This window comes from Manis javanica, chromosome 8 (genome assembly GCF_040802235.1).
Source record: "Manis javanica isolate MJ-LG chromosome 8, MJ_LKY, whole genome shotgun sequence".
NCBI classification, from domain to species: Eukaryota; Metazoa; Chordata; class Mammalia; order Pholidota; family Manidae; genus Manis; species Manis javanica.
Window position 1 is genome coordinate 29035040 of NC_133163.1, and position 13289 is coordinate 29048328.

Consider the following 13289-nt stretch of genomic DNA (forward strand, 5'->3'; position numbering starts at 1 on the left):
TATTCATTCACCCTCTAAAGGATATTTGTGTTGGTTCCAGTCTTTGGAGATTACAAATAAAATTGTTAAAATACTTATATGTTTTTGTCTGAATGCAAGTTTTTGTTTCCCTTGGATACATAGCTAGGGGTGGGATTGCTGAGTCATAGGTTAAGCATATGCTTAACTTTATAAGGAATTTCTAGAGAAGATACATCATTTTTCTTTCCTACCAACAATGTGTGAGAGTTCCAGTTGCTCCATAGCTTCACCAGCACTTGGTATTATCATTGTTTTTTTTTTTAATATTAGCTATTCTATTGATATATGATAGAAAATGAGTCCTTTTGGTTCTCAAGATTTGGGCAGCAAATAGGCAGATTTTGATAATGAGAGGATCACCTAAATTTTTATCTTAATGTACTTGTTTTTTTGTTTAGATAGTAAGGGATACATGTCTATGTGGAAAAACTATGCAGAAAAGCAACAAATTGATTGTTATAGAAGTAGATGGTGGTTACCTCTGGGAGACGTGGAGGAAGATGCCAACCAGTGGGCCCATAAGCGGCTCTAGGACACCGATGCGAAGTTATTGTGAAGCAAGGTTGGTAGGTACATGCGACCTATTTTATTATTTTTGAAACGATATCCATGTGTTTGGTAATTTCATGATTAATTTTTAAAGAAATGTTTGAGCACATAAAACACACAAAACCCCAAAGTAGAAATGCACAAAAATATTTTAAAAGCACCTCTTTCAGGAGTTCAAGTATAGTGAGTTAAAATACTTAAAATAAAAGCATTTGCAGAAATTGAATCTAAGACATACATCTTACAAAAATCTTGTTTAAAACAGAAGTAATTTTAGTATTTCTGTGCTTGTGTACATCCCATAGGCCAAGCTGCTGATGGGCTAGCCAGCTTATTAATGAGATTGCTCCCTTCCAGAAGTCTCAACCGATACTTAAGGGCTGGTCAGTGTAAGGCCATTCTTAATGATTGGTAAAGAGTACTTTCTTCCTGGAAACCAGGACTAGAACTCTGCTTTAATTAGGAAGCACACTGAACATCATCTTTACTATTCACAAATTCCTAGACACCTCCCTGGGCACAACTGAGGCTATACAACTCTTCAGAAGCCTTTTTCCGTTGCCACCAATACCTTATAAGGAGAACCTTTACCTGTGACAACACTGGGGATTTTGGAGAGGAAGCTCTTGACTGTTCTGATGGGCACACCTCCTGTCTTGTCATCTTGCATCTTTGTAATGATGTCCTCAATCTGAAAGAGGATAAAGGGAAGAAATGTCATCTTCTTCTGCAAAGTGATAGTAAATGGCACTTGTACAAATTGCCAACAGTACCTATCAGGAAAAGCCCCCACCTCCTTAGTCAGCCAATAAACATAGTCTGCAATAGACTAGGTGCTGGGGGTGTGGAGGTCAGAGGATTGATTATACACAAGAGCACAAAGCATGGTCTATAAGAACAAACACCTAGTTCAACAAGGTAAGGAGGGGAAAATACTTAGGATTCCTGAAGAAATCCAACACGTAATTCTTTCTGTACGTGATGAAATTCCTCCTCTTTCCAAATCTGGGTTTATATATAGGTTGACCCAGAGGAAACTGCCATATTCCATCCCCCCAAATGGCAATTTCCTATAGTTCGGCCTAATATGGTACCATACTGCTGTTAGGAAGTACAGGGAGGGCTGCCTTTGGGATCAGAGGACCCAGCCTGAGTCATGTGGGATTAAGATAAGACTGTATATGAAGACATGGAAAGTTCTGCTCTAAAGAAGTTGGAGGATGGGTCTCTGTGGTGGGACCAGTGGTGTGAGGGGAGTCACCCTGAACCAGGACTGAAGTGAACCAAGGACAGGATCCTCTCTCTTTGAATGAAGGAAGACCACATTATTGGGAGAAAGAACATGGTGGGATGTGGCCTGGAGCCAGGTGAAATCTTACTGATGGAACAGGATACTATGTACATATATTGAAAACAGAACAGAGAAGGAGACGGAAGATTGACAATGCAGGTGCCTAAACTGGGAAACCAATCTGTAGCTAAAAATTTGCAAGCCACATGTAATTTCCTGGGCAGAAATCTTCAGAATAGGATACAGAACAATCTTTAACAAGGCCATAGATTTTTTTGTTTGGGGAGTTGCATGGAGCAGTAATGGAAAAAGGCAGGAAATAATGTTTAATTTTATCACACATTTTGTTCCCCTAAGCAATTGAGTATCTATGAAACACCAGATGGATTCTCTGAGTGCTTCTGTAATAGATTCACATAATTTTTTTTCACATAATTTTTTAAAGCCTAGAAATTTAAAGCTGCAACTCATTTGGTTCAACATACTAGTATTGCAATTTAAGGTTGGTTTCTCAAAGTCACATGATTAACAACTTGTTTGAGAGAAACAGATAACTTGTTAAGAGACAAAGTTTTGATATGGCATAACTCAATAATAATACTATACAAGAGCCAAAACATGTTAAGAATTTTTATATGCTGAGTATCATTCTAAGTATTGTACAAATATTATCCCATTTAATCTTCATGGTGACTTCATAAGCTATTATCCACTATTATCCTCATTTTTCAGATACAGAAACTAAGATTTAGTGAGGTATATCAATCAGGGTAGACTAGGTTAAGTTGTGGTAACAAATAACCCTCGAAATCTCAGTCGCTTAGTACAACCAAGTTTATTTCTCTCTCATTTTACAAGTTCAAGTTTATTGCAGGTCAACAGGGCCACTCTGGTCACTGTAGCTATTCTGGGACCCAGGCTTATGGAGCAGCCACTGTCTTGTATGTTGATGGTCACTTGCCAGAGTGACAAGAGAGATTTCTGGAAAATCTCACACTGACTACTCAGTGTTATATTCCATAAGTTCATGTAACACATTTGCTCACAATTCTTTGGCCAGAACTTGTCACATGCAACTATCCAACCGCAAAGGAGTCAGGGGGTTCAGTCTTCTGGATGCCAGGCGGAGAGGGTAACTGACCATCTGTGAGCAGCATCGATGACCACCACAGAGGTTACATAACCTCCCCAAGGTCACACAGCTGCCCAGTCATGGATCCAAGTTTGAACCCAGCTGCAGACTCCAGAGCTCAGACTTCTAACCCCTCCTGGGCTGCTCTGCCTCCCAGTAAGATTCTCAGAAAAATGGCCAAGCAGAGAAGACATTCTTTCCTGGAAATTTCTGGGCTTCTCTGAGAAGTGCTGATAGTGAGAAAGAATCCTAAGCTCCCGGTGCCTCAAGCAGTGGATGAATATATCATGCTCGGTAAAAGGGCCATTTGTGAAGATCTGCATTCTGTTAAATGACAGTGTGAGAAGGATTTTCATCACATTCATGTTAATAATCTTAGCTACTGTCCCCCTTCTGTTCTCTAAACTAAACCTAAGAATTTAATTTTAGTATTACTTATTGATAGTTGTCTTGCCAATGGGTTTCAGCCCTGGGCAAGTTCACTATGGATTCAGTGTGACCAAAGAAATTGACAGCAAAACATTCTTTGGGGTGAAAGGGTTTATTACCCGGCTTGTTCTCTGGCAGTAGGTCGAGCACTATCATCTCTGCCTCCGCCCAGAGCACTGGGCCAAGCTCTCTATATAGTGCAATAATAGCTTATTGCCTAAAGGTAGCAACAGGCTAGTTACATCATCAGGTGAATTAAATTCAGTGAGGATCCTGGCCATAGGAACCCCAACTTCCCCACAATAGTCAAAGACAGTTATTCCTCGAAATAAAAATCATATTTTTGGAGTAATCTATGCTTCTGATCTAGTGTGCTATCTGAAACCAGAAGTATCAGTTACATTGCTGTTTTCTATGGGATTCCTGGAAATCATTGGGAATTGGAGGAAAGCCAATATTTCAATTAAGTGAGATCCTTGACTTGTCATTAGCTGGTAATAACTTCCAGTCTCTGCTGATATGAGCTTGATTTAAAGAGGCACCGTGCAGAGGAAATCCCCATGATTCCTTTCTCCTCTGCTCTGCTTAGTAACTTCATCCAACTATTGAATCCTAAAGGGCTTATTTATTAAAGAGGAAGACCTATATTCTTATGTTGACTCACAGTGTACCAAGAGGTATACCACTCATCAGAGGTTATAGGAAACAAAATGACAATCCCCTTAACAGACCAGAGAGGGCATTACATTCCAATAACAAGTTACATCATTGGTGTAGAAGGACATTTCATCATTCCTGGTGCTTGTCTCCTCTGAAAGGTAATATACACCCAAGTCCGTGATCTGGCCTCATGGTGGACAGAGAGTCTGCCCTTTGACCTCTGAGTGTGGCCATGTGACTTGCCTGGCTAAAGGGATGATACTGAACTTGATGTGAGCACAGACTCTCAATGATGGCTACCCTCTTCTCTTGCCCTCTCACCTTGGGTAGTTGTGGTTCCAAGGAAGGGATGAGACAACTGGAGCAAGAGAGACCCAACCCATAGCTAGATCAGTCAAACTCCAGCTGACCTGCAGACTCATTAATGAGAATCAAACACTTATTATTGAATGCCACTGAGTTTGGAGTAGTTTTCTATGCAGCAAAATTGTGCTGACTGCTATAACAGGGCTCTGAAAAAGAATTACATTTATCAAAAACTGCTGAAGCCACAATAAATGCTTGGTAATAAGAATCAATGGATCTTAGAGGTGGAGTATCCTAGAATGCAACTCTTTTGAAGAACGCAGAAATTCCACCTGCAACATCCACTATATACTTAAAAATTCTTAAGGTCTATATTCCTCCATGATCCATTCTATTGTTGTTCTAGGCAAATTTGTGATAGCTGAGTTTGATTCTGGAGCACTGTCCAGAACAACATCAGCCAGTAATGCTGTCTCTGAAGGTTTTTGTTATGGTTTCTGGAGAAATGCTGAGTACAGAGCTACCAAACAATCAAAAGTGGGCTCCCAGGAGCTTATATAAATTATAATGACAAACATTTTCAGAAAATCCACATTATGATCAATACCATTCTCAATATTTTAATTATTTATTTATCAGTTTAAAAAATTACCTAATAGAGATGTTGAAATTGAGGCTCAGAAAAGAAAGTTAAGTGATTTATCCGAAGACACAGGACTAGTAAATGGCAAAGCCAGGATTCTTACTCATTCTCACTGACTCCAGTGCCCAAGCTCTGCTATCAGATCTAAGATTCCTCTATTTATCCTCAAATAGAACCTGCTGACATGCTTTTTAAATGCATGGCACTTAGTACTGTTTGCAATGAAGGGTAGGTTTAGCTCAGTCCTAAGGAGGTACACAAGGAAACAGAATAAATAAATCAGATAAACAGATTTGTTATCTGTTATAAATTATCACCCATCTCAGGATTTGTTTGGCCCAATGCCTGCTGCCATCTCACTGCTTAGCATTCTCTCTCTTTGTCCCATGGCTTCGTTGGATTTATCTTCTGCTGGTACATCACAGCTCTTGGTTGGGAATGGGGAAATAGGAAGGGATACACTTACATTTTCTTGATTGTTCAGTCCCATTTAACTTTAGACACCTCTTGTTCCTAAAGAGGAGCAACACCAATTCCCCGACATCCTTTAATATGAAGGCCTGTGCCATCAGGGAGCATGCAGGGAGCACGCTGGATCTGTTTCCCGTGCCAATCAACAAGCAGGTGGCCCTTATCTGACAGCCAAACGATGCAGGGAAACCACTTGGCTGGTTCTGCCTGGATGGGTCCCAACGACCAAAATATCCTTCTCCAAGGACCTCAAAGCTCAGTGTTGACATACAGGTAAAACATTCTTCCAAGTAGCAGGAAAATGGGAAACCATTATATAACAGGAAGGTTTTCTTTAAAATGAGGAATATTATGACACAGTAGGTATAATTCATGGCAATAGCCATGGGGTGTAAGAAGTGGTCCTCTTTTTATAAACTGAAGCTGCAGCAGGACAGTAGGAAGGACACTGTCAGAGGCCCAAGAGAGATGCCACCCTCAGCTTCACTGACTTGCTGTGTTGACCTTGGACAACTTCCTATCGTCTCTGGACTTCACTTTCCTCCTCTCTACAGTGATTGGCCTGGTTGCTAAAGAAAGATTTCTAATTATAACACATGACAGACTTTTCTGATTTGACAAATCCAAAGCTGTATCTGCAAGGAGAGGACAGGACAGGCAATCAGGCCTCTGGGTTCTCATTCTCCGTGTTGTCCGTCTGCCAGGTGGATCCATGCAGAACGCTTCCCTGTGCTAAGAGGTGCAAGATGAGGGAAGGGTGCTGAGCAGGACCAGGGAGTTTTGATGTTTTGGGAAGTAATTATGGACAAATGGCATCAGAAGCCAGACAGAAACATAATCTAAAGAAGCCCCTGACACTGCTCCTTGCGGACCAGAGCCCATGCCTGCCCTTCTCTGCTTATACAGACAGCATTCCTACCAGAAAGGACAAAGCCAACATTCGTTTTTTGTGAAACTTAATTATCCAATTAACTATTTGTTTAACTCCTTTAATTTTTCCTCAGGGGAAGATTAAAAAACTTGAAGAATAGGCAAACTTTGTTGCCATTATTAAAAAAAAAATAATACAACTTCAGCAAAGGCAGAGTATGCCTCAGGCAATGAGGATCTTTATTGAAGCGTTTCAGCTTAACTTTGCCATCAATTGCCTATTTCTAGCTACTTACTAATGACCGTCACTTGAGCTCCTATCTTTCATTAAAGACCCCTTCTGTTTTGGTTTCCGTGAATGACTGAAAATGACTCCTTGGAACCATCTTAGCCCAGAGGCAAGAATCAGAGCTGACAAATGATAATCATATTTCTGAACCCAGAATGTGCCAGCTTCACTGAGCATGCTCTGTCCCATATGTGTTCCATAAGATCAGGCGGTTTTTCATTTTTATTTTTAAAAACACAGCACAATGTTATTCTCAACTTTAAAACAGACTCAGCTTCACTTATTGGTTTAGAGACATGTACTGAGCACCTGCTAGGCACTGTTTTAATTTTTTCCATTACAAAAGTAGGTAAAAGAATCTGTCTCACTTCATATATAAATTTCATAATCACTTTCAGAAAGATTCAGGGAGTAGGCTCACAGTTAAGGATCTGTTGGGGACAGTGGAGCCAAGTATGGGGTCCAAAGAAGCAGGACGGGGAAGCACTAAGTAACACCTTTCAGGGGTCCTTGGAAGGGGAGCCATCAAGCCTCCCTCCCTTTCCCACCATCTCATTCAAAAGACTGTGATTTCAATAGCAGGAGAGGAATTCGGAGATTTTTTTGGGCTAGTGGTCACAATGGTTGAAATGCCTGCTAATTTGTTTCCAGTTAAACTTACTTTTGAATCAGTGTATCAGTCTAAAATGCTTTTGATAGAAAGTAAAATAAAAAATCCAGCCTCCAAATGTGGGGGATTATTTTTTTAACCTAACAAGCAATCTGTTAGTGGGTGGCTCTGGCATTATTGCAGGTTCTCAGCTCTAGGCATCACCATGTCGGCCTTCCCCTTATGGTGGCCCAATAGTTGCCCCATCTATCAGGGTCACTTCTTCATTAAAGAAAAGTGGCAGGGAAAGTAGAGCTGTATTTGTTCCTTTTATCTGGAAAAGCATGTTCCTTCCCAGAAGATCCTAAGAGATCTCCGCTTTAGTCTCATGGCTGGAACAGGGTCACAGGTTACATGTAAATTGCAAAGGAAGCTGCGAAGACAGTGTTTAGCTTTTCCAGCTTCTACACTGCATGAAAGCATGGGAAGTAGAGAATGGAAACGGGGTCGGGTTAACCAAATGACACTGCCACAAAGACCCTGTATAACAGAACATTCATAAAGGATGTTGGAGGGCCAGGTCCTCGCCGATTTGTTCTCCACACTGCAGTCTGTGTGATACTCTTAAAGGAACAATTTGATCATTTAACAACCCTGCTTAAAATTGGTCTATGGTTTCTCAGTTCTTATTCTGCTATAAGCTCTTATAGGACCTTCAGTCTTTTCTGAATTTTCAGTCAATTATTGCTAATTTGTACTTGCATCTCCCATACTGTTTTGCTCACCATTTAATCCTAGGAGTAGGATTAAACAGTAGGTGCTCAATACATAATTACTGAATGAATGCATCAGTAAATGAGTGAATGAATGACATGAGTGCTATAATCTCCTTTTTTATTGAAGAACAATTGTGATACAATGTGTTTCAAACATACAATATAGTGATGGGATATTTATATACATAATGAAATGGTTACACATGTCTAGTTACATCTGTCACCATACAAAGTTGTCACAATGTTATTGGCACAATATATTCCTTATGCTGTACATTATATCCCTATGTCTTGTTTATTTTATAACTGGAAGATTGTGCCTTTTAATCCCTTCACCTATTTTGTCCAGCCCCCTTACCTCCCCCTCTGGTGACTATCAGTTTGTTCTCTATATCTATGAGTCTATTTCTGCTTTGTTGTGTTTATTTGTTTGTTTTGTTTTTTACATTCTACATGTAAGTGATTCTCTTTCTCTGACTTATTTCACTTAGTGTAATACCTTCTATGTCCATCCAAGTCGTTACAAATGGCAACATTTCATTCTTTTTATGACTGACTAGTATTCCTGTGTACATATACATACACCACATCTTTAACCATTCATTCAATGCACACTTAGTTTGCTTCCATACCTTGAGTGCTATATTCTGAAAGAATTTTATATTGGGTTCCAGCCTGACTGGGATGCTATTTCAATATATTTGGATCTTAGGGATGATGATACCTACAATTTAAAGTAAACATAGTCTTTACATTTTTAAGATTATTCTGCTTTAGAAATGGGTTAAATGGAAACCTCAAGATTCCATGAGCCTTAGCAACAATGTTGAAGCAGGTGCTCCACAGGCCCCCAAGTACCAGCTGAGCTGGGAGCCTATTCCCCAATGTATCATGCCTGACATTACCTAGGAGCAGTGCCAGGGCAGAAGGATGAAGCAGTGTCATTTGTTTTGTCTCCTGGATGCTCATTTTTATGGTTTTAATATTACCATATGCAGTGCTTTATAAATTACTTTTACATAAAACATTTTTCCCCATTTAATTTGAGAGAAAAGCAGGCAAGAATGATGTTCTAGGTCAATGAACAAACACAGTGGTTTGTTGATAATACTTCAGGGGAAACGACTTTCCTGAGCTTGGCTGGAATAGCTAGATCTTAGAGGGCAGCATCCCTCTTGTATAAGAATCTATTGTTTACTTGGAAATATGACCAGAGCAGGTCCTTTGGGCAAGCTCTGGAATAAGGAATCTCTGCCTACAGAAGGCCAGCAGCTACAATGCAAATGAGAAAAATGGACACTTAGCAATGAAACATTCTCTCAACGTCAGAGGACCTAAAATCCCTTTATTTTATAATCTCTTCAAATTACCCTCATTTGAGTGTCATCTGTTTCTCATCCCATCCCTCCTTTTACAGATAAACACGTGTCAATTGTTCAAGGCCAAATGAGACTATTGAATAATGAGATTGGTGGCATCAAACTCAGGCAGTCTGCTCCAGATCTGGCTCCCTGGATCACTGCACCAGCTGCCAGGGTGGCTCCCGGGCAGGCCTTGGGTCACCAAGGCTCTAGCTGGGTGAGAAAGACGCAGAAGATGCGGCCACATCCTATGCTTATAAGCATAACACACAGTATGGAAGGCAAGAAAACGTCCCCCCGGCCAAAAGATGTCCACATGCTCATGTCAAGGATTAACGATTAAGGTTAAGGACTTTGAGAAGGGTGGCGATTATCCTGGGTTATCTAGATGGGCTCAATCTAATCACAAGACTCCTTGGAAGATGAGGACTTCTCCCAGCTGCGGTCAGTTAGAGTGACCACAGAAAAAGTGTCATAGAGATGGGAACTTGCTGGTTTTGAGGATAGAGGGAGGAGCCACAAGCCAAGGAATGTGGGTGACCTCTAAAAGCTGGAAAAGGCAAGGGAACACACTGTCCCCTAGAGCCTTCAGATTCATGTGAGATAATAAGTTTATATTGTGTGAGGCCATCAAACTTGTGGTAGTGTATTACATCAGCAATAGAAAACTAGTACATATAGTGACCCCCTACTCATGTGGACATGTTTGGAAAATCAGTATTCTGCATTGTTTGCAAAACACAGCAGTACTTTCTCCTCCGGAGGAGGAAGCGGGTGGATTTCCCTACATTCCACTGCTCTCTGTTCCATCTGAATAGCTTAACAGCCAAACCAATGGTCAACCAGGAACTGGGGCAGTCTGCTAGGGAGAGATGGCAGGGATGATGACAGGGAAGATGTCCATCTATAACCCAAAGTAATTGCTTCAGATTTTGGTCTACCTGGGACCAATTAGATGGGGGGTTCAGAGTTCCCCAAATGGGTCACCATAGCCCATGAATTAACTCCAACACCACAGTCTACTCAGGGAAAGACAAATAGCCTTTTTTATTTCCCATGTCAAATTTTACCTTGCCACATTCTTCAACCTAGCCCACCTGGGAGAAAGGTACAGGGAATACCACATGGCAGCAGAGCCCAAATTATTAGGTCAGAGCCAGATCTGGAGCAGACTGCCTGAGTTTGAATGTGAGGTCTTTTATATTAAGTTTCTACAGAAATATTCTAGTTTTAACATGTATATCACCTCCCTCTTACTGCTAGAGAGAGCTCAATACCTTTGTTTACAAAGAAAAACTGGCCCATCCAATGTCCTGGAACATTGCTACAAAATTTTCCTCCTGGGAAGGAGCAAGGAACAGGAGACCTAGCCCACTCTCTGCTCCCCCTGGGGTATCCTGGATTCTGGAATCACTCACCCTTTCCAGCTCACTCCCTTTCTGACTCTTCCTCAACACCTCCCCCTACTCCAAACTGAACAGCTAAATGGGCAACTGGAGAGAATTTTAGGGCTGGGAATAATTTATATAAATTATTGCCTCCTCTGAAACTTGCTGTGGCTCCCTAGTGATACAAAGTAAATGCCAAGTTTCCTATTATGGAATTCACAGTCCTCTGTTATTGGCATCATATCACCTTTCCAGCATCAAGTCCCCAAACCTTTTCTGTTTCTGGTCCCAATCCCTGCTTTCTGTCTTGCATTTCATCCACCCACTGCAAACCCGCCCATATCCTCACTACACTTCCGGGCCCTGCCCTAAAGCTTCCCCTTTAGGAGATACCCCTTGACATTTCCGGTGTGTGCACACATATGTATTATGAATATTTATCTTTTTTTCACTCCCTTTTACCATTCCAAGGATGTGAAGCAAGAACCAGAGTAAAGTGTTTCTCCCTCTGTCCCAACTATGAGCCCCATATGCCCCCACTGGGGGCTCATTCCATTCTATTACTGAAGTTCTGCTTCTTTTCCTCTGAAAGGTCACTTTCTGGAGGGGAGAGACAGTTCTCATCTCTGCAGCATCCCTGGCCCCCTGTAGTCCGGTGGCATTGATGGCAATAGAGAAGAGAGGAGATAGCCATCCCTGACAAGGTATTTCAGGGCAGTGACAGATCCCTTCACAGTCTCCTGGAGTTTCTGGGAGCAGAATGATGGAACACAGAGGGTGAAAATGAATTTCCTCAGCAATTGGAAAAGCCAGAAAGCCTCAAGGAGCCTTAAAGGGTCAACAAGAAAAAGTGGGTCTGCATCTGAGGTCCGGACATCCCCACACCCCTCCCCTTTCACTATGCACACCTCTTCCCACAGAGGTGCCTGCAGATGGCCCGCTCAGCTTTGGGGTGTCTTCCCAGCTCACTGGGCACCCCTGGCGCCCTTGTCTGCTTTGCTCAGAACCACCTACAGCCCAAGTTCAGAAGAAGCCAAGCTGGCACCATTTCTTGGTGGTAAGCATCTCTCTGGAGTTGGCGATGGTGCCCCCCTGCATCCTGAGGGCCAGCCTGCCCACCTCTCCCCGCTGGCTGTGGCACAGTGCCCCTCGGCCCTCCGACCTGTCCAGCTCCCTCAGATGGCAGCCCCACCACCCCAGCTCCTGTCATTTTCTCTTCCCAGGGTGTCAGCTTCTTTGGTTACACTGCTGTTCATGCTGATGTCCCACACTGCTCCAGTGAGCGCAGGTCACCCCTGGGGGCAGGGCCACTGAGACAAATCACAGTGTGGGTCCTTCCCGCCTCTCCCAGCTGCATACAGGCAAAATCAGGCTGAACAGCCCTGAAGGCCAAGTCATCACTTATCCCAAGCATAACTGAAACTGTATGTTGGGTGCTGGGAAGCCGGCCAGGAAGGTCCCCTCCTCAGCACTCACCCTTGGTGGGGAGACCCCGTAAGGATTTTAGATGAGCTTCAGAAGAAAGGAACAGTCCCCAAGGAGGCTGTAAGAGGAAGGTGATGTGACACCACTGACTTCAGGTGACCCCTGTCTCCTCGCCCAGGACAACCCCACCTTGTGATGCCAGAGGGATGCAGCCAGCATTCTGTTTTGGATTCATGTCTCTGACCTTTTCTGCTGATAACTAATGCTGCTTTTGAACATGCCAGCCTGGGGTCAGCTGGTTTCCAGAACACATTTCTAAGTGGTGCCCGAGTACCCTTCCTGGTCTGTAGCTGATTGCCGAGGCTGCTGTTTCACCTGCAGAGTGTGGCCCTTCCCCTCATTGCATCCCTGCCCCCCAAAATGCCCCCTGCATCTCTCCTTACCAGGAAGGAGGCATGAGGTCCCACTGGTCTTTCTGAATTGGCTGTTTGCTCCCTTTAATTCAGCCACTGAAGGATTAAATAGCTATCCATGAACTACATTTATTAATTTTAAAGAATAGCAGCTTATTTCTAAAATTTAAATGAGAATGTAGGCAAAAGCTCTTAGCATACACAGTGCCCAGCACAAAGGTAGTCACTCTCAGTAAATGGTAATATCCCCTCCAAAATAGATTTAAATTTTTTCCCCTATCTGAAGCACATGAGTAACCACAGAAGCCCCTACCACTTCCTTCAGGTGAAGGTGATCGGCCCTTCTGTGTAGTTCCCTGATGAAACCTCAGAGAATGGCAGCTGCAATGGGAGAGCCACGCTTCCCAAACAGGTGTCACTCAAGCCACTTCCCGCTGAATGGGCCCCATGTTGCATAGGTTTTCAACTGTGCAAAAAATGATTATTTCATTAACCAAGATCTGCATTAACCCTGAGTTCCCCAGAGCAGCCTTATTTTTACTGCCTTATATCCCAATTCCCACCAGATGGTGGGAAAAACAGCAGGACTTTTCTGCCCACAGGTAGCACCTTGCCAGGGGAGGCCCACACCTGCCTGGAGGCAGGACAAGCTTTGCAAACCTAGGAAAACGTGTTT

At 42.6% G+C, this 13289-nt stretch overlaps 1 protein-coding gene across 3 annotated transcripts in view; it reads right to left on the reverse strand.

Moving 5' to 3' along the window:
* Positions 1 to 13289, reverse strand: part of RGS6 (regulator of G protein signaling 6) — a 530176-nt gene that overhangs the window by 161164 nt on the left and 355723 nt on the right. For all 3 annotated transcript variants that reach the window (XM_036997960.2, XM_073242184.1, XM_036997925.2), the window contains exon 3: positions 1162 to 1261. In XM_036997960.2, the coding sequence (XP_036853855.2) occupies positions 1162 to 1261 (100 nt within the window). The remainder of the gene's footprint in view (positions 1 to 1161; positions 1262 to 13289) is intronic.